Source organism: Oncorhynchus mykiss, chromosome 10, assembly GCF_013265735.2.
Source record: "Oncorhynchus mykiss isolate Arlee chromosome 10, USDA_OmykA_1.1, whole genome shotgun sequence".
Lineage (NCBI taxonomy): Eukaryota > Metazoa > Chordata > Actinopteri > Salmoniformes > Salmonidae > Oncorhynchus > Oncorhynchus mykiss.
The window spans coordinates 86,703,760-86,726,764 of record NC_048574.1 but is presented as its reverse complement, the minus strand read 5'-3'; the positions used below and the strand labels follow the sequence as shown (position 1 = coordinate 86,726,764).

General features: G+C 43.1%; 1 protein-coding gene across 1 annotated transcript in view; it reads right to left on the bottom strand.

Annotated features, from left to right (window-relative positions):
• The window catches only part of LOC110518842 (TBC1 domain family member 1), a 126,201-nt gene extending 103,842 nt beyond the window's left edge, over positions 1–22,359 (bottom strand). Inside the window, exons 1-2 of the mRNA XM_036989419.1 lie at positions 22,223–22,359; positions 17,013–17,876 (exon numbers count right to left, since the gene is read on the bottom strand). Of these exons, the coding sequence (XP_036845314.1) occupies positions 17,013–17,840 (828 nt within the window). The 5' untranslated portion in view covers positions 17,841–17,876; positions 22,223–22,359. The remainder of the gene's footprint in view (positions 1–17,012; positions 17,877–22,222) is intronic.
• Positions 22,360–23,005: the final 646 nt, after the last annotated feature.

Sequence of the window (23,005 nt, the reverse complement as noted above, 5' to 3'; positions counted from 1 at the left end):
AGTGGGGTGATCTAACTACTGTAAGTTCTGTACTGATAACTAACTAGCTGACTGGTTAAGTGGGGTGATTTAACTACTGATAACTAACTAGCTGACTGGTTAAGTAGGGTGATCTAACTACTGTAAGTTCTGTAGTGATAACTAACTAGCTGACTGGTTAAGTAGGGTGATCTAACTAATGTAAGTTATGTACTGATAACTAACTAGCTGACTGGTTAAGTAGAGTGATCTAACTACTGTAAGTTCTGTACTGATAACTAACTAGCTGACTGGTTAAGTAGGGTGATCTAACTACTGTAAGTTCTGTAGTGATAACTAGTTAGCTGACTGGTTAAGTAGGGTGATCTAACTACTGTAAGTTCTGTAGTGATAACTAGTTAGCTGACTGGTTAAGTAGGGTGATCTAACTACTGTAAGTTCTGTACTGATAACTAACTAGCTGACTGGTTAAGTAGAGTGATCTAACTACTGTAAGTTCTGTACTGATAACTAACTAGCTGACTGGTTAAGTAGGGTGATCTAACTACTGTAAGTTCTGTAGTGATAACTAGTTAGCTGACTGGTTAAGTAGGGTGATCTAACTACTGTAAGTTCTGTAGTGATAACTAGTTAGCTGACTGGTTAAGTAGGGTGATCTAACTACTGTAAGTTCTGTACTGATAACTAACTAGCTGACTGGTTAAGTAGGGTGATCTAACTACTGTAAGTTCTGTAGTGATAACTAGTTAGCTGACTGGTTAAGTAGGGTGATCTAACTACTGTAAGTTCTGTAGTGATAACTAGTTAGCTGACTGGTTAAGTATGTTGATCTAACTACTGTAAGTTCTGTAGTGATAACTAGTTAGCTGACTGGTTAAGTAGGGTGATCTAACTACTGTAAGTTCTGAAGTGATAACTAACTAGCTGACTGGTTAAGTAGGGTGATCTAACTACTGTAAGTTCTGTAGTGATAACTAGTTAACTGACTGGTTAAGTAGGGTGATCTAACTACTGTAAGTTCTGTAGTGATAACTAGTTAGCTGACTGGTTAAGTAGGGTGATCTAACTACTGTAAGTTCTGTACTGATAACTAACTAGCTGACTGGTTAAGTAGGGTGATCTAACTACTGTAAGTTCTGTACTGATAACTAACTAGCTGACTGGTTAAGTAGGGTGATCTAACTACTGTAAGTTCTGTAGTGATAACTAGTTAGCTGACTGGTTAAGTAGGGTGATCTAACTAATGTAAGTTCTGTAGTGATAACTAGTTAGCTGACTGGTTAAGTAGGGTGATCTAACTACTGTAAGTTCTGTACTGATAACTAACTAGCTGACTGGTTAAGTAGGGTGATCTAACTACTGTAAGTTCTGTAGTGATAACTAGTTAGCTGACTGGTTAAGTAGGGTGATCTAACTACTGTAAGTTCTGTACTGATAACTAACTAGCTGACTGGTTAAGTAGGGTGATCTAACTACTGTAAGTTATGTAGTGATAACTAACTAGCTGACTGGTTAAGTAGTGTGATCTAACTACGGTAAGTTCTGTAGTGATAACTAGTTAGCTGACTGGTTAAGTAGGGTGATCTAACTACTGTAAGTTCTGTAGTGATAACTAACTAGCTGACTGGTTAAGTAGGGTGATCTAACTACTTTAAGTTCTGTAGTGATAACTAACTAGCTGACTGGTTAAGTAGGGTGATCTAACTACTGTAAGTTCTGTACTGATAACTAGTTACCTGACTGGTTAAGTAGGGTGATCTAACTACTGTAAGTTCTGTAGTGATAACTAACTAGCTGACTGGTTAAGTAGGGTGATCTAACTACTGTAAGTTCTGTAGTGATAACTAACTAGCTGACTGGTTAAGTAGGGTGATCTAACTACTTTAAGTTCTGTAGTGATAACTAACTAGCTGACTGGTTAAGTAGGGTTATCTAACTACTGTAAGTTCTGTACTGATAACTAGTTAGCTGACTGGTTAAGTAGGGTGATCTAACTACTGTAAGTTCTGTACTGATAACTAACTAGCTGACTGGTTAAGTAGGGTGATCTAACTACTGTAAGTTCTGTACTGATAACTAACTAGCTGACTGGTTAAGTAGGGTAATCTAACTACTGTAAGTTCTGTAGTGATAACTAACTAGCTGACTGGTTAAGTAGGGTGATCTAACTACTGTAAGTTCTGTACTGATAACTAACTAGCTGACTGGTTAAGTAGGGTGATCTAACTACTGTAAGTGATCTAACTACTGATAACTAACTAGCTGACTGGTTAAGTAGGGTGATCTAACTACTGTAAGTTCTGTACTGATAACTAACTAGCTGACTGGTTAGAAAGCCAACGAGAAGAGCAGGAAAAACACGAGATAAAATATTTTTTAAGGAAGATGTAACAAAACTTACAGCTTTTGTCTCCGTCTTGACATTGAATAAATTGAATCTTTGTAGTCGTGCTTTCATCCCATCCGCCGTCAAACCTTTAACTAGTTACTGTAGCTCAATCTCCCGGTAAACAACTAGTTAAACAACTATCTACCCACTAGTTAAGTTACAGGGAGACGGTGTTTTTCTCCCTCGGTTGGTTCTGAACGGAACAAAGTGGACGTGATTCCTCCGGTCGAAGCTTCCCTCCCGGTAATGAACCGCTGTTTCTGACCCGCCGGTTTCCCCTCCGTCCGTCTCAAGCTGTCAAATACAACACTAACGTCTGGACACCGGGGCACGACACTTTGTCTGTGATAAGAGCGGTCAAAAACACACACACAAAATAAAATACTTATTTCAAGATATGAACGAGTTCAGATTGTAAGAAAAGTTTTTTTTTGATTAACTTTTGTCCATGTTCTTTATGAGGGGAAGCAGAATGATCAACATCCGGAAGGAAACGAGAACTAGAAGATACTAAATCCCATGGATGGGACGTACTGTTGATCCAAACGAGTAGCTACATTTCTATTTATTTTATTTATTTATTTATATATTATTTATTTATTTATTTATTTATTTATTTATTTATTTATTTCACCTTTATTCAACCAGGTAGGCAAGTTGAGAACAAGTTCTCATTTACAATTGCGACCTGGCCAAGATAAAGCAAAGCAGTGAGACACATACAACAACACAGAGTTACACATGGAGTAAAACAAACATACAGTCAATAATACAGTATAAACAAGTCTATATACGATGTGAGCAAATGAGGTGAGATAAGGGAGGTAAAGGCAAAACCAAAGGCCATTGTGGCAAAGTAAATACAATATAGCAAGTAAAACACTGGAATGGTGGATTTGCAGTGGAAGAATGTGCAAAGTAGAGATAAAACATAATGGGGTGCAACATGCCACCTTCTCCGAAGACGGGTTTGATGAGTAACTGACTGACTGTTTTTCTGTAAATCACTGATTTATACATTTGGGTTATTCACACCAGTAAAAAAACACAGAGATTGAAACTGTGGAATTAGACTCCGCTACTAAAGTAGTTCGGAAATAGGCTACTTTCAAAATCAAGATGGAACTGAGAGTCGGACCTCTGAAGAAGAGGAAGTTACAAAAACAATTCATGAATTTAACTTTTAATCAAACACGAATCGCGTTGAAAAGTGACTTAACTTTATTTTTTTTCAAAGTGTTCAACGACGTCACCTGGTGGCACAAAATGTAATTGAATCTCTGCGCTCTGAATTCAAAAGGAGAGCTTTATTGGCATGAGGGGGGGGGGGGAAAAAACTATCGTTTTCACTTGCTTTGGCAATCACAAATTAACCATTTAAAAAAAAAAAAATGCTCTCTCTGCCATCCCTCTCTCTCATTCTACAATCTATTTGCATACACTTCAGTGACAAACAGAAGATTTATGACAACATTGAACAGTGAACCAAAATATTGTATTGTACTGAATATCTACTAATGAAAGGGAAGGATTGCTGTTTCGAATTTGGTCGAGTTTGTGTGAAACAGGTGGAAAAACTATTGTTATCCGTCAATAGGGAAAATACACTAGATATAGACAACCTAGATGGGTACACTATAGAGAATGGTAGTAGACTGTATTACCACTAGATATAGACAACCTAGATGGGTTAACCTATAGAGAATGGTAGCAGACTGTATTACCACTAGATATAGACAACCTAGATGGGTACACTATAGAGAATGGTAGCAGACTGTATTACCACTAGATATAGACAACCTAGATGGGTAAACCTATAGAGAATGGTAGCAGACTGTATTACCACTAGATATAGACAACCTAGATGGGTGAACTATAGAGAATGGTAGCAGACTGTATTACCACTAGATATAGACAACCTAGATGGGTTAACCTATAGAGAATGGTAGTAGACTGTATTACCACTAGATATAGACACCCTAGATGGGTAAACTATAGAGAATGGTAGCAGACTGTATTACCACTAGATATAGACAACCTAGATGGGTACACTATAGAGAATGGTAGTAGACTGTATTACCACTAGATATAGACAACCTAGATGGGTTAACCTATAGAGAATGGTAGTAGACTGTATTACCACTAGATATAGACAACCTAGATGGGTACACTATAGAGAATGGTAGCAGACTGTATTACCACTAGATATAGACAACCTAGATGGGTTAACCTATAGAGAATGGTAGTAGACTGTATTACCACTAGATATAGACAACCTAGATGGGTAAACTATAGAGAATGGTAGCAGACTGTATTACCACTAGATATAGACAACCTAGATGGGTACACTATAGAGAATGGTAGCAGACTGTATTACCACTAGATATAGACAACCTAGATGGGTTAACTATAGATAATGGTAGTAGACTGTATTACCACTAGATATAGACAACCTAGATGGGTAAACCTATAGAGAATGGTAGCAGACTGTATTACCACTACATATAGACAACCTAGATGGGTAAAACTATAGAGAATGGTAGCAGACTGTATTACCACTAGATAGAGACAATCTAGATGGGTACTCTATAGAGAATGGTAGCAGACTGTATTACCACTAGATATAGACAACCTAGATGGGTAAACTATAGAGAATGGTAGCAGACTGTATTACCACTAGATATAGACAACCTAGATGGGTAAACCTATAGAGAATGGTAGCAGACTGTATTACCACTAGATATAGACAACCTAGATGGGTAACTATAGAGAATGGTAGCAGACTGTATTACCACTAGATATAGACAACCTAGATGGGTACTCTATTGAGAATGGTAGCAGACTGTATTACCACTAGATATAGACAACCTAGATGGGTGAACTATAGAGAATGGTAGCAGACTGTATTACCACTAGATATAGACAACCTAGATGGGTAACTATAGAGAATGCTAGCAGACTGTATTACCACTAGATATAGACAACCTAGATGGGTAAACTATAGAGTATGATAGCAGACTGTATTACCACTAGATATAGACAACCTAGATGGGTACCTATAGAGAATGGTAGCAGACTGTATTACCACTAGATATAGACAACCTAGATGGGTAAACTATAGAGAATGGTAGTAGACTGTATTACCACTAGATATAGACAACCTAGATGGGTGAACTATAGAGAATGGTAGCAGACTGTATTACCACTAGATATAGACTATAGACAACCTAGATGGGTGAACTATAGAGAATGGTAGTAGACTGTATTACCACTAGATATAGACAACCTAGATGGGTAAACTATAGAGAATGGTAGTAGACTGTATTGCCACTAGATATAGACAACCTAGATGGGTAAAACTATAGAGAATGGTAGCAGACAGTATTACCACTAGATATAGACAACCTAGATGGGTACACTATAGAGAATGGTAGCAGACTGTATTACCACTAGATATAGACAACCTAGATGGGTTAACCTATAGAGAATGGTAGCAGACTGTATTACCACTAGATATAGACAACCTAGATGGGTAAAACTATAGAGAATGGTAGCAGACTGTATTACCACTAGATATAGACAACCTAGATGTGTAAACCTATAGAGAATGGTAGCAGACTGTATTACCACTAGATATAGACAACCTAGATGGGTAAACTATAGAGAATGGTAGTAGACTGTATTACCACTAGATATAGACAACCTAGATGGGTACACTATAGAGAATGGTAGCAGACTGTATTACCACTAGATATAGACAACCTAGATGGGTAAACTATAGAGAATAGTAGCAGACTGTATTTTCACTAGATATAGACAACCTAGATGGGTAAACTATAGAGAATAGTAGCAGACTGTATTTCCACTAGATATAGACAACCTAGATGGGTAACTATAGAGAATGGTAGCAGACTGTATTACCACTAGATATAGACAACCTAGATGGGTAAACTATAGAGAATGATAGCAGACTGTATTACCACTAGATATAGACAACCTAGATGGGTACACTATAGAGAATAGTAGCAGACTGTATTACCACTAGATATAGACAACCTAGATGGGTACCTATAGAGAATGGTAGCAGACTGTATTACCACTAGATATAGACAACCTAGATGGGTAAACTATAGAGAATGGTAGTAGACTGTATTACCACTAGATATAGACAACCTAGATGGGTGAACTATAGAGAATGGTAGCAGACTGTATTACCACTAGATATAGACTATAGACAACCTAGATGGGTGAACTATAGAGAATGGTAGTAGACTGTATTACCACTAGATATAGACAACCTAGATGGGTAAACTATAGAGAATGGTAGTAGACTGTATTGCCACTAGATATAGACAACCTAGATGGGTAAAACTATAGAGAATGGTAGCAGACAGTATTACCACTAGATATAGACAACCTAGATGGGTAAAACTATAGAGAATGATAGCAGACTGTATTACCACTAGATATAGACAACCTAGATGGGTTAACCTATAGAGAATGGTAGCAGACTGTATTACCACTAGATATAGACAACCTAGATGGGTAAAACTATAGAGAATGGTAGCAGACTGTATTACCACTAGATATAGACAACCTAGATGTGTAAACCTATAGAGAATGGTAGCAGACTGTATTACCACTAGATATAGACAACCTAGATGGGTAAACTATAGAGAATGGTAGTAGACTGTATTACCACTAGATATAGACAACCTAGATGGGTACACTATAGAGAATGGTAGCAGACTGTATTACCACTAGATATAGACAACCTAGATGGGTAAACTATAGAGAATAGTAGCAGACTGTATTTTCACTAGATATAGACAACCTAGATGGGTAAAACTATAGAGAATAGTAGCAGACTGTATTTCCACTAGATATAGACAACCTAGATGGGTAACTATAGAGAATGGTAGCAGACTGTATTACCACTAGATATAGACAACCTAGATGGGTAAACTATAGAGAATGATAGCAGACTGTATTACCACTAGATATAGACAACCTAGATGGGTAAAACTATAGAGAATGGTAGCAGACTGTATTACCACTAGATATAGACAACCTAGATGGGTAAACTATAGAGAATGGTAGCAGACTGTATTACCACTAGATATAGACAACCTAGATGGGTAAACTATAGAGAATGGTAGCAGACTGTATTACCACTAGATATAGACAACCTAGATGGGTAAACCTATAGAGAATGGTAGCAGACTGTATTACCACTAGATATAGACAACCTAGATGGGTAACTATAGAGAATGGTAGCAGACTGTATTACCACTAGATATAGACAACCTAGATGGGTACTCTATTGAGAATGGTAGCAGACGGTATTACCACTAGATATAGACAACCTAGATGGGTGAACTATAGAGAATGGTAGCAGACTGTATTACCACTAGATATAGACAACCTAGATGGGTAACTATAGAGAATGCTAGCAGACTGTATTACCACTAGATATAGACAACCTAGATGGGTAAACTATAGAGTATGATAGCAGACTGTATTACCACTAGATATAGACAACCTAGATGGGTACCTATAGAGAATGGTAGCAGACTGTATTACCACTAGATATAGACAACCTAGATGGGTAAACTATAGAGAATGGTAGCAGACTGTATTACCACTAGATATAGACAACCTAGATGGGTGAACTATAGAGAATGGTAGCAGACTGTATTACCACTAGATATAGACAACCTAGATGGGTAAACTATAGAGAATGGTAGCAGACTGTATTACCACTAGATATAGACAACCTAGATGGGTAAACTATAGAGAATGGTAGCAGACTGTATTACCACTAGATATAGACAACCTAGATGGGTGAACTATAGAGAATGGTAGCAGACTGTATTACCACTAGATATAGACAACCTAGATGGGTAAACTATAGAGAATGGTAGCAGACTGTATTACCACTAGATATAGACAACCTAGATGGGTGAACTATAGAGAATGGTAGCAGACTGTATTACCACTAGATATAGACAACCTAGATGGGTAAACTATAGAGAATGGTAGCAGACTATATTACCACTAGATATAGACAACCTAGATGGGTAAACTATAGAGAATAGTAGCAGACTGTATTACCACTAGATATAGACAACCTAGATGGGTAAACTATAGAGAATGCTAGCAGACGGTATTACCACTAGATATAGACAACCTAGATGGGTAAACCTATAGAGAATGGTAGCAGACTGTATTACCACTAGATATAGACAACCTAGATGGGTAAACTATAGAGAATAGTAGCAGACTGTATTACCACTAGATATAGACAACCTAGATGGGTAAACTATTGTGAATGGTAGCAGGCTGTATTACCACTAGATATAGACAACCTAGATGGGTAAACCTATAGAGAATGGTAGCAGACTGTATTACCACTAGATATAGACAACCTAGATGGGTAAACTATTGTGAATGGTAGCAGACTGTATTACCACTAGATATAGACAACCTAGATGGGTACTCTATAGAGAATGATAGCAGATTGTATTACCACTAGATATAGACAACCTAGATGGGTAACCTATAGAGAATGGTAGCAGACTGTATTACCACTAGATATAGACAACCTAGATGGGTAAACTATAGAGAATAGTAGCAGACTGTATTACCACTAGATATAGACAACCTAGATGGGTACCTATAGAGAATGGTAGTAGACTGTATTACCACTAGATATAGACAACCTAGATGGGTAAAACTATAGAGAATGGTAGCAGACTGTATTACCACTAGATATAGACAACCTAGATGGGTAAACTATAGAGAATGATAGCAGACTGTATTACCACTAGATATAGACAACCTAGATGGGTGAACTATAGAGAATGATAGCAGACTGTATTACCACTAGATATAGACGACCTAGATGGGTAAAACTATAGAGAATGGTAGCAGACAGTATTACCACTAGATATAGACAACCTAGATGGGTAAACTATAGAGAATGATAGCAGACTGTATTACCACTAGATATAGACAACCTAGATGGGTACCTATAGAGAATGGTAGTAGACTGTATTACCACTAGATATAGACAACCTAGATGTGTAAACTATAGAGAATGGTAGCAGACTGTATTACCACTAGATATAGACAACCTAGATGGGTAAACCTATAGAGAATGGTAGCAGACTGTATTACCACTAGATATAGACAACCTAGATGGGTAAACTATAGAGAATGGTAGCAGACAGTATTACCACTAGATATAGACAACCTAGATGGGTAAACTATAGAGAATAGTAGCAGACTGTATTACCACTAGATATAGACAACCTAGATGGGTAAACCTATAGAGAATGGTAGCAGACAGTATTACCACTAGATATAGACAACCTAGATGGGTACTCTATAGAGAATGGTAGCAGACTGTATTACCACTAGATATAGACAACCTAGATGGGTAAACTATAGAGAATAGTAGCAGACTGTATTACCACTAGATATAGACAACCTAGATGGGTAAAACTATAGAGAATGGTAGCAGACTGTATTACCACTAGATATAGACAACCTAGATGGGTAACCTATAGAGAATGATAGCAGACTGTATTGCCACTAGATATAGACAACCTAGATGGGTAAACCTATAGAGAATGATAGCAGACTGTATTACCACTAGATATAGACAACCTAGATGGGTAAACTATAGAGAATGGTAGCAGACTCTATTACCACTAGATATAGACAACCTAGATGGGTAAACTATAGAGAATGGTAGCAGACTGTATTACCACTAGATATAAACAACCTAGATGGGTAAACTATAGAGAATGGTAGCAGACTGTATTACCACTAGATATAGACAACCTAGATGGGTAACCTATAGAGAATGCTAGCAGACTGTATTACCACTAGATATAGACAACCTAGATGGGTAAACCTATAGAGAATGGTAGCAGACTGTATTACCACTAGATATAGACAACCTAGATGGGTACTCTATAGAGAATGATAGCAGACTGTATTACCACTAGATATAGACAACCTAGATGGGCAAACCTATAGAGAATGGTAGCAGACAGTATTACCACTAGATATAGACAACCTAGATGGGTAAAACTATAGAGAATAGTAGCAGACTGTATTGCAGCCTCTATTTCCCATGTCTTTAACTAGCGCCAGAAAGGACTGTGTCCCCACATGCATTCTGGGAAACTCAAAGTCATTTCGCTACCTAAAAATAGCAAAACGCACTCTTTGCTGGCTCTGAAAGCCAAACAATCAGTTTGCTGCCTGCTCTCACTAAACTGATGGAGGGAATTGTGGTTTGACCAAATACAATGCTATTTTTTTTTTTTTTTTAATTCAGAGAACAAGTTAACTACTGACTTTCAGCACATAGAGACATGTACTGTACTGGCTCAGATGACTGCTGATTGGTTAATAGAATCAGATAATAGGATGGTGGTTGGAGCTGTACTGTACTGGCTCAGATGACTGCTGATTGGTTAATAGAATCAGATAATAGGATGGTGGTTGGAGCTGTACTGGCTCAGATGACTGCTGATTGGTTAATAGAATCAGATAATAGGATGGTGGTTGGAGCTGTACTGTACTGGCTCAGATGACTGCTGATTGGTTAATAGAATCGGATAATAGGATGGTAGTTGGAGCTGTACTGTACTGGCTCAGATGACTGCTGATTGGTTAATAGAATCGGATAATAGGATGGTGGTTGGAGCTGTACTGTACTGGCTCAGATGACTGCTGATTGGTTCATAGAATCGGATAATAGGATGGTGGTTGGAGCTGTACTGTACTGGCTCAGATGACTGCTGATTGGTTCACAGAATCGGATAATAGGATGGTAGTTGGAGCTGTGGTGTTGGGATTTCAGCGCAGCCCTTTCCATGTTATTGATCATAAACTGTTATGGATTTGACATCACGTGGTCGGAGAGCTACTTACGCCAATCGAACCCAGAGACTGTTGTTCAATGGAGGCTTCTCTAAACATCAGATATGTACAGCGAGCTGTCTCTCAGGGCATCTTCAATGTACAGCCAGCTGTCTCTCAGGGCATCTTCAATGTACAGCCAGCTGTCTCTCAGGGCATCTTCAATGTACAGCCAGCTGTCTCTCAGGGCATCTTCAATGTACAGCGAGCTGTCTCTCAGGGCATCTTCAATGTACAGCGAGCTGTCTCTCAGGGCATCTTCAATGTACAGCCAGCAGTCTCTCAGGGCATCTTCAATGTACAGCCAGCTGTCTCTCAGGGCATCTTCAATGTACAGCCAGCTGTCTCTCAGGGCATCTTCAATGTACAGCGAGCTGTCTCTCAGGGCATCTTCAATGTACAGCGAGCTGTCTCTCAGGGCATCTTCAATGTACAGCGAGCTGTCTCTCAGGGCATCTTCAATGTACAGCGAGCTGTCTCTCAGGGCATCTTCAATGTACAGCGAGCTGTCTCTCAGGGCATCTTCAATGTACAGCGAGCTGTCTCTCAGGGCATCTTCAATGTACAGCCAGCTGTCTCTCAGGGCATCTTCAATGTACAGCGAGCTGTCTCTCAGGGCATCTTCAATGTACAGCGAGCTGTCTCTCAGGGCATCTTCAATGTACAGCGAGCTGTCTCTCAGGGCATCTTCAATGTACAGCCAGCTGTCTCTCAGGGCATCTTCAATGTACAGCGAGCTGTCTCTCAGGGCATCTTCAATGTACAGCGAGCTGTCTCTCAGGGCATCTTCAATGTACAGCGAGCTGTCTCTCAGGGCATCTTCAATGTACAGCGAGCTGTCTCTCAGGGCATCTTCAATGTACAGCCAGCTGTCTCTCAGGGCATCTTCAATGTACAGCCAGCTGTCTCTCAGGGCATCTTCAATGTACAGCCAGCTGTCTCTCAGGGCATCTTCAATGTACAGCCAGCTGTCTCTCAGGGCATCTTCAATGTACAGCCAGCTGTCTCTCAGGGCATCTTCAATGTACAGCCAGCTGTCTCTCAGGGCATCTTCAATGTACAGCCAGCTGTCCCTCAGGAAATCTTCAATGTACAGCCAGCTGTCTCTCAGGGCATCTTCAATGTACAGCAAGCTGTCTTTCAGGGCATCTTCAATGTACAGCAAGCTGTCTCTCAGGGCATCTTCAATGTACAGCGAGCTGTCTCTCAGGGCATCTTCAATGTACAGCGAGCTGTCTCTCAGGGCATCTTCAATGGAAGCTTCTCTAACATCAGATATGTACAGTGTGGTAATCCTGGTTTGCCCTCAGAACAGTCTCAATTCGTCTGGACATGGACTCTACAAGGTGTTGAAAGGCATTCCACAGGGATGCTGGTCCATGTTGACTCTACAAGGTGTTGAAAGCCTTCCACAGGGATGCTGGCCCATGTTGACTCTACAAGGTGTCTAAAGCCTTCCACAGGGATGCTGGCCCATGTTGACTCTACAAGGTGTCTAAAGCGTTCCACAGGGATGCTGGTTCATGTTGACTCTACAAGGTGTTGAAAGCCTTCCACAGGGATATTGGTCCATGTTGACTCTACAAGGTGTTGAAAGCCTTCCACAGGGATGCTGGCCCATGTTGACTCTACAAGGTGTTGAAAGCCTTCCACAGGGATGCTGGTCCATGTTGACTCTACAAGGTGTTGAAAGCGTTCCACAGGGATGCTGGTCCATGTTGACTCTACAAGGTGTCTAAAGCGTTCCACAGGGATGCTGGTCCATGTTGACTCTACAAGGTGTCTAAAGCGTTCCACACGGATGCTGGCCCATGTTGACTCCAACGCTTCCCACAAGTTGTGTCACAGTTGGCTGGACGTCCTTTGGGTGGTGGACCATTCCGTTCTTGATACACAGGGGAAACTGTTGAGCGTGAAAAACCCAGCAGCGTTGCAGTTCTTGACACACTCAAACCGGTGCTCCTGGCACCTCCTACCTCCTACCTCAAACCGGTGCTCCTGGCACCTACTACCATACCCCCGTTCAAAGGCACTTAAATCTTTTGTCTTGCCCATTTACCCTCTGAATGGTACACAGACACAATCCATGTCGCAATTATCTCAAGGCTTAAACATCCTTCTTCAACCTGTCTCCTCCTCTTCATCTACATGTCTCCTCCCCTTCATCTACATGTCTCCTCCCCTTCATCTACACTGATAGAAGTGGATTTAACAGGTGACATCAATAAGGGATCATATCTTTCACCTGGATTCACCTGGTCAGTCTTATGTCATGGTGAGAGCAGGTGTTCCTAATGATTCACCTGGTCAGTCTGGGTCATGGAGAGAGCAGGTGTTCCTAATGATTCACCTGGTCAGTCTGGGTCATGGATAGAGCAGGTGTTCCTAATGGTTTTGTCCACCCAGTGTATTCTCAGGTAGAGATACCTCAGGAAGCAGCCAGTCTGTGTCATGGGAGAGAGCAGGTGTTCCTAATGGTTTGTCCACCCAGTGTATTCTCAGGTAGAGATACCTCAGGAAGCAGCCAGTCTGTGTCATGGGAGAGAGCAGGTGTTCCTAATGGTTTTGTCCACCCAGTGTATTCTCAGGTAGAGATACCTCAGGAAGCAGCCAGTCTGTGTCATGGGAGAGAGCAGGTGTTCCTAATGGTTTGCCCACCCAGTGTATTCTCAGGTAGAGATACCTCAGGAAGCAGCCAGTCTGTGTCATGGGAGAGAGCAGGTGTTCCTAATGGTTTGTCCACCCAGTGTATTCTCAGGTAGAGATACCTCAGGAAGCAGCCAGTCTGTGTCATGGGAGAGAGCAGGTGTTCCTAATGGTTTGTCCACCCAGTGTATTCTCAGGTAGAGATACCTCAGGAAGCAGCCAGTCTGTGTCATGGGAGAGAGCAGGTGTTCCTAATGGTTTTGTCCACCCAGTGTATTCTCAGGTAGAGATACCTCAGGAAGCAGCCAGTCTGTGTCATGGGAGAGAGCAGGTGTTCCTAATGGTTTGTCCACCCAGTGTATTCTCAGGTAGAGATACCTCAGGAAGCAGCCAGTCTGTGTCATGGGAGAGAGCAGGTGTTCCTAATGGTTTGCCCACCCAGTGTATTCTCAGGTAGAGATACCTCAGGAAGCAGCCAGTCTGTGTCATGGGAGAGAGCAGGTGTTCCTAATGGTTTGTCCACCCAGTGTATTCTCAGGTAGAGATACCTCAGGAAGCAGCCAGTCTGTGTCATGGGAGAGAGCAGGTGTTCCTAATGGTTTGTCCACCCAGTGTATTCTCAGGTAGAGATACCTCAGGAAGCAGCCAGTCTGTGTCATGGGAGAGAGCAGGTGTTCCTAATGGTTTGTCCACCCAGTGTATTCTCAGGTAGAGATACCTCAGGAAGCAGCCAGTCTGTGTCATGGAAAGAGCAGGTGTTCCTAATGGTTTTGTCCACCCAGTGTATTCTCAGGTAGAGATACCTCAGGAAGCAGCCAGTCTGTGTCATGGGAGAGAGCAGGTGTTCCTAATGGTTTGTCCACCCAGTGTATTCTCAGGTAGAGATACCTCAGGAAGCAGCCAGTCTGGGTCATGGAAAGAGCAGGTGTTCCTAATGATTCACCTGGTCAGTCTGTGTCATGGAGAGAGCAGGTGTTCCTAATGGTTTGTCCACCCAGTGTATTCTCAGGTAGAGATACCTCAGGAAGCAGCCAGTCTGTGTCATGGGAGAGAGCAGGTGTTCCTAATGGTTTTGTCCACCCAGTGTATTCTCAGGTAGAGATACCTCAGGAAGCAGCCAGTCTGTGTCATGGAGAGAGCAGGTGTTCCTAATGGTTTTGTCCACCCAGTGTATTCTCAGGTAGAGATACCTCAGGAAGCAGCCAGTCTGTGTCATGGAGAGAGCAGGTGTTCCTAATGGTTTGTCCACCCAGTGTATTCTCAGGTAGAGATACCTCAGGAAGCAGCCAGTCTGTGTCATGGGAGAGAGCAGGTGTTCCTAATGGTTTGTCCACCCAGTGTATTCTCAGGTAGAGATACCTCAGGAAGCAGCCAGTCTGTGTCATGGGAGAGAGCAGGTGTTCCTAATGGTTTGTCCACCCAGTGTATTCTCAGGTAGAGATACCTCAGGAAGCAGCCAGTCTGTGTCATGGAAAGAGCAGGTGTTCCTAATGGTTTGTCCACCCAGTGTATTCTCAGGTAGAGATACCTCAGGAAGCAGCCAGTCTGTGTCATGGAAAGAGCAGGTGTTCCTAATGATTTGTCCACCCAGTGTATTCTCAGGTAGAGATACCTCAGGAAGCAGCCAGTCTGTGTCATGGAAAGAGCAGGTGTTCCTAATGATTTGTACACTCAGCGTATAACTTATTTTAGTTGAAAATGAAATGTAATATCTGATGTTGTTCTTGTCTAGAACTGGTTTTTACTTGTTCATGTATTTCTACATTTTATGTGGTAGAGTAGCTGCTGCATGTTCAGTAGTTAATGGGGATCCTAATAAACTAAACTCTCTCTCGGTCTCTCCCTCTGTCTCCCTCTCCAGTTCTCTGTCTCCCTCTGTTGCCCTCTGTCTCCCTCTGTTGCTCTCTGTCTCCCTCTGTCGCTCTCTGTCTCCCTCGGTCGTTCTCTGTCTCCCTCGGTCGTTCTCTGTCTCCCTCTGTCGTTTTCTGTCTCCCTCTGTCGTTCTCTGTCTCCCTCTGTCGTTCTCTGTCTCCCTCTGTCGTTCTCTGTCTCCCTCTGTCGTTCTCTGTCTCCCTCTGTCGTTTTCTGTCTCCCTCTGTCGTTCTCTGTCTCCCTCTCCAGCTCTCTGTCTCTCCCTCTGTCTCCCTCTGTTGCTCTCCGTCTCCCTCTGTTGCTCTCTGTCTCCCTCTGTCGCTCTCTGTCTCCCTCTGTCGTTCTCTGTCTCCCTCGGTCGTTCTCTGTCTCCCTCGGTCGTTCTCTGTCTCCCTCGGTCGTTCTCTGTCTCCCTCTGTCGTTCTCTGTCTCCCTCTGTCGTTCTCTGTCTCCCTCTGTCGTTCTCTGTCTCTCCCTCGGTCTCTCCTGCTCTCTGTCTCACACCCTCTAATTTGTCTCTCTTTCACACAACCATCATGCTAAGCCTTGTGTGTGTCAGAGCAACAGGTGGCTAGGCCACAGTGACATCACCACCAATGAATGAAGTTCACGGGTGGAGGGAGGAGAGACAGAGAGAGAGAGAGAGAGAGAGAGAGGGAGAGAGAGACAGAGAGATAGAGAGAGAGAGAGAGAGACAGAGAGAGAGAGACAGAGAGAGACAGAGAGAGAGAGAGACAGAGAGAGACAGAGAGAGAGAGAGAGAGAGAGACAGAGACAGAGAGAGAGAGAGACAGAGAGAGAGAGAGACAGAGAGAGAGACAGAAAGAGAGACAGAGTGAGAGACAGAGAGAGAGACAGAGAGAGAGAGAGAGAGAGACAGAGAGACAGAGAGACAGAGAGAGACAGAGAGAGAGAGAGAGAGACAGAGAGACGAGAGTGCCGAGAATTGGTCAGCACACCCACACACACACAGACACCCTGCCACAGGAAGTGGTCTCCGTGGTAACCTGATCTACATCCTGTTTGATGAACAGAGGGAGAAGATGCTGATACAACCCGTTCTATGAGAAGTTTTTGTGCTGAAGCGTCTAATGTCACACTGCCACATATCATAACAACTACTGAAGCAGTAGGTCACACACACACACACACACACACACACACACACACACACACACACACAGCGTACCTTGGTGCAGTCCTGGCATTGGAAGACGTAGCAGTAACAGAGATGTGTGTCTCGAACCAGACAACCAAAGCTACACGGCTCCCTGCTGTTGTGGAGTAGCTTGGTGACGTGGTGCGGCCGGCACTCAAACAACACCGTGTGTGTGAGGGGGTCCCACGGTCGCCTGTCCCTCTCCACCTCCTCCTCCGTCCACACACACCTCACCCACGAGGCGGACACACACAGACACACCGCCTGGTGTCGTCGTGAGGAAACGCTCTCTCCGTTTCCGGTGTGTGTGCCTCTACTTGCAGGACTTCCAGGCGGCCGACCCACTACGGGCTTGTCTCTCTCCCCAGGCCGAGGCCTCCCGATCTCAGCCACGACCCAGGGCAGCATGGCCATGGTGGTCAGGTGATGGACCGGGAGGCAGCCAACCAGAGTCAGTCTGTATTGAACCTCTTCCTCCTCTTCCTCTGTGTTTCTTCCGAGAGGGGTGAGGTGGAGGGGGGAGGGTGTAAGGGTGAGGGTTGTGTAGGACGATCTGTTAGGGGTGAGGTTAAGGCGGGATGGGGTGAGGGCTGGGTGAGGATGGGTGTTGGGGGTGAGGGGGGAGGATGCCGAGGGGGAGGGGCTGAGGGCTGGGTGAGGAATGGTGTTGGGGGTGAGGGGGGTGGGTGACGAGGGGGAGGGGGTGAGGGCTGAGAAAGAGGTTATGTTATGGGGGAGAATAAGGGGGGAGGGGGCTAAAGGAGAAGGGAGGGGAGGGGCGGTGTTTGGGGTGAGGGGAAGGGGAGGGCTGCTGGGGCGTTGGTCACGGGGCTTGACGTCAAAGTAGAGACCCTCCATGGCTGTTTGTCTCCTTGGAAGTCCTCTGGTCTATATCTGCTGGGACAACCACAACATTACACAGAGTTACTGAAAACTGGGACAACCACAACATTACCCAGAGTTACTGAAAACTGGGACAACCACAACATTACACAGAGTTACTGAAAACTGGGACAACCACAACATTACCCAGAGTTACTGAAAACTGGGACAACCACAACATTACACAGAGTTACTGAAAACGGGGACAACCACAACATTACACAGAGTTACTGAAAACTTCCCCAGAGTTACTGAAAACGGGGACAACCACAACATTACCCAGAGTTACTGAAAACTGGGACAACCACAACATTACACAGAGTTACTGAAAACGGGGACAACCACAACATTGCACAGAGTTACTGAAAACTGGGACAACCACAACATTACACAGAGTTACTGAAGACGGGGACAACAAAAAGACTACACAGAGTTAATGAAGACTGGGACAACAAAAAGACTACACAGAGTTAACGAAGACTGGGACAACCATACCATTACACAGAGTTTCTGAAGACTGGGACAACAAAAAGACTACACAGAGTTAACGAAGACTGGGACAACAAAAAGACTACACAGAGTTAACGAAGACTGGGACAACAAAAAGACTACACAGAGTTAACGAAGACTGGGACTGTCTGTACTGCAGCCTGTGTGTTATTTTGTGATCAGGAGGGACAGTAGTGTAGTAGGTCTTGCGGGGGTTAGGAGTGATAGCTAGTATCTATCTCTGGATTTCAACACCTGTCTGTTTCTATTTGGGTTTACAGTTGTCACAGCGACACGAGGCCTGACCTACAGGTAACTGCCAGAGTAAAGGAAACACTTGATTAAATGAGGGATACAAAGTAATATTGAAAACAGGTGCTTCCACATATTGAAAGCAGGTGTGGTTCCTGAGTTAATTAAGCAAATAACATCCCATCATGCTTAGGGGTCATGTATTAAAATTCTCCCAGTTGTCTATTATTTAGGCTATACCCTGGCTGGAAGAAGAGATCTCAGTGGCTTTGGAAAAAGGGCCCTCAAAGGAGCACAGGGGGTTTAAAGGGTGGGTGTGTGTGTGTGTGTGTGTGTGTGTGTGTGTGTGTGTGTGTGTGTGTGTGTGTGTGTGTGTGTGTGTGTGTGTCAAGTCACCAGATCTCAACCCAATTGAATACTTCTGGGAGATTCTGGAGCGCCACCTGAGACAGTGTTTTCCACCACCGTCAACAAAACACCAAAAACATGGGATTTCCTCGTGGAAGAAGGAGGTCACATCCCTCCAGTAGAGTTCCAGACCCTTGTAGAATCCATGTCGAGGTGCATTGAAGCTGTTCTGGCTGCTGGTGACCCAACGCCCTGTTAACACACTATACGTTGGGGTTTCCTTTATCTTGGTGTTTACATTACGTTGGTGTTTCCTTTATCTTGGTGTTTACATTATGTTGGGGTTTCCTTTATCTTGGTGTTTACATTATGTTGGAGTTTCCTTTATCTTGGTGTTTACATTGTGTTGGTGTTTCCTTTATCTTGGTGTTTACATTATGTTTGTGTTTCCTTTATTTTGGTGTTTACATTCTGTTGGGGTTTCCTTTATCTTGGTGTTTACATTACGTTGGTGTTTCCTTTATCTTGGTGTTTACATTATGTTGGTGTTTCCTTTATCTTGGTGTTTACGTTATGTTGGAGTTTCCTTTATCTTGGTGTTTAAATTATGTTGGAGTTTCCTTTATCTTGGTGTTTACATTATGTTGGTGTTACCTTTATCTTGGTGTTTACATTATGTTGGAGTTTCCTTTATCTTGGTGTTTACATTATGTTGGTGTTTCCTTTATCTTGGTGTTTACATTACGTTGGTGTTTCCTTTATCTTGGTGTTTACATTATGTTGGGGTTTCCTTTATCTTGGTGTTTCCTTTATCTTGGTGTTTCCTTTATCTTGGTGTTTACATTATGTTGGGGTTTCCTTTATCTTGGTGTTTCCTTTATCTTGGTGTTTTCTTTATCTTGGTGTTTACATTATGTTTGGGTTTCCTTTATCTTGGTGTTTCCTTTATCTTGGTGTTTCCTTTATCTTGGTGTTTACATTATGTTGGTGTTTCCTTTATCTTGGTATTTACATTACGTTGGTGTTTCCGTTATTTTGGTGGGCACACACACACACACACTCATACACCAACTCTTGGCTTGGTGTGTGTGAGACCTGCGTAGCCTTCACACACTGACAGTCAGTCAACACACACATAAATCCCCATGACACACACACACACTATGAGTCTGCCAGCCGTACTGTAGGTCAAACTAGCTGTCTGATTACAACTGGGAATCAGTCCTGTACAGTCAGTGACACAAACAACTGACGGTTGAAAACAATGTCTGGATTGTCTAAACAACAATAGAATAGACGTTTCATGTCACCAGTAAGATAGGCCTACTGCCCTGCTAACATATCACCAGTAAGATAGGCCTACTGCCCTGCCAACATATCACCAGTAAGATAGACCTACTGCCCTGCTAACATATCACCAGTAAGATAGGCCTACTGCCCTGCTAACATATCACCAGTAAGATAGGCCTACTGCCCTGCCAACATATCACCAGTAAGATAGACCTACTGCCCTGCTAACATATCACCAGTAAGATAGGCCTACTGCCCTGCTAACATATCACCAGTAAGATAGGCCTACTGCCCTGCTAACATATCACCAGTAAGATAGACCTACTGCCCTGCTAACATATCACCAGTAAGATAGGCCTACTGCCCTGCTAACATATCACCAGTAAGATAGGCCTACTGCCCTGCTAACATATCACCAGTAAGATAGGCCTACTGCCCTGCCAACATATCACCAGTAAGATAGGCCTACTGCCCTGCTAACATATCACCAGTAAGATAGACCTACTGCCCTGCTAACATATCACCAGTAAGATAGACCTACTGCCCTGCCAACATATCACCAGTAAGATAGGCCTACTGCCCTGCCAACATATCACCAGTAAGATAGGCCTACTGCCCTGCTAACATATCACCAGTAAGATAGACCTACTGCCCTGCCAACATATCACCAGTAAGATAGGCCTACTGCCCTGCTAACATATCACCAGTAAGATAGGCCTACTGCCCTGCTAACATATCACCAGTAAGATAGACCTACTGCCCTGCTAACATATCACCAGTAAGATAGACCTACTGCCCTGCTAACATATCACCAGTAAGATAGGCCTACTGCCCTGCTAACATATCACCAGTAAGATAGGCCTACTGCCCTGCTAACATATCACCAGTAAGATAGGCCTACTTCACAACCAACTTCTACACAGGTACAGTGCAAATATATATTTTTTAAATACATTTTACGAGGCAAGTCAGTCAGGGGCAGAACGACAGATTTGTACGTTGTCAGCTCGGGGATTTGAACCTGCAACCTTTCGGTTACTAGTCCAACGCTCTAACCACTAGGCCTACAATAATACACCAAGCCGTGTGTGTGTGTGTGTGTGTGTGTGTGTGTGTGTGTCCTGCTCAGCTGCACATAGGAAACGAGGTGACATTTGGACTCCTTTGGAGGTCTCCCTCAAGTTCAACCTTGTTCTACAGCAACACCAAGGTTACGCCGCAAATGGCCCCCTACTCCCCCCTTACTCCCTCCCTACTCCCCCCTTACTCCCTCTACTCCCCCCTTACTCCCTCTACTCCCCCCTTACTCCCTCCCTACTCCCCCTACTCCCTCCCTACTCCCCCTACTGCCCCCTTACTCCCTCCCTACTCCCCCTACTGCCCCCTTACTCCCCCTACTCCCTATCTATTGAACTACTTTTGACCAGGAGCCATTCTGGACGCGCTCCCAGACGTGCCGGTGGGGGGGCCTAGTCGGGAATAGTTCTCTCGCTAAATGTCAGCTGACTGTTCCAACTATCCTAATTTTATGGTTTCATTGTTTCAAAATCAGACAGATGGAATAAGCGTTATAAACTGCAATATAGTGGTCTGTTAAAAAGAGAGATGAGGCGCGAATGTCCAAACCGCGATGTTATCAGGAAATAGTGAATTTACCAAATGTTCTATGAAATGATGCTGCCTACCTATAAGATAAACAATGAAAATACAAATAAACATGACATTCTAACTGTATACAAACAGACATCAATAAACGCAAGCGGAACGCGTCGGGAGAAAAAAAACGAATCAACAATATCATTTTTACGCACGATCGGGATAAATTTACGCACCGTGTCGCGCGTTAATACGTTCCGACTTCAGTAAAATAAAGATCATATCAGATGAAGAAGTCCTTATATCAACATCTTCCGGACTTCCACAATGATCTCTGTAACGAACCGACACTTTCCTGGAGACGTAGCCGGTGCCATTCTCACCTTTTCTCGGCACTTGGTTAGCTCGATGTAGGTGACGTGCTGGGCCGATGCGGCATTGTGGAGAGTGTGTGTGTGGTCCGTGCAGTAAGGCTACCAAACTCAGTCGATCTGTTTGGTGACAGTCTCTCTCTCTCTCACACACGCACACACACACACACGATATTCTGTCAGTTTGGAAGGTCTGCCACTCCCCTGGACGGGAGATATAAATAGAACGCAGGACGACCGCTGCCTCTTTCTTTCTCTCTACTTTTTGCCTCGCTCGTATCTCTAAACAAGTGCAGAGTAGGCTTAAAAAGTGATCATATTCTTGATCTTTTTACAAAATTTATCAGACGCTCTTATCCAGACTAGTGAGTTCATACATTTTTCATTATTGTCTTTCGGTTCTTTAAAAGGGAAACAGGTGAAAAAGGCAATCCACTTTAGTTCGAGGTTTCTTTACAGCGGTCTTTCATGTAGGGACCGTATGGTTATAGGGTAGCGTAGGCTCACCCGAAACAACACGTCCTCTGACATAATATATTCATCTATATGGGGGGCGTTCCACCAAGTCGGTGCATTTAAAAAAAAAGTGTCATCGTGTCTTGTTGCCTCCTCATTTTAACATTCTGCCATAAAGAGGACAAGGAAGTGAACAAGTGCCCACATTTAGAGAGGAATGAGAGATGATTGTCTAGGGGAGTAGATGACCTGGTCTCTGACCAACACTCCCCAGGTGTCTAGGGGAGTAGATGACCTGGTCTCTGACCAACACTCCCCAGGTGTCTAGGGGAGTAGATG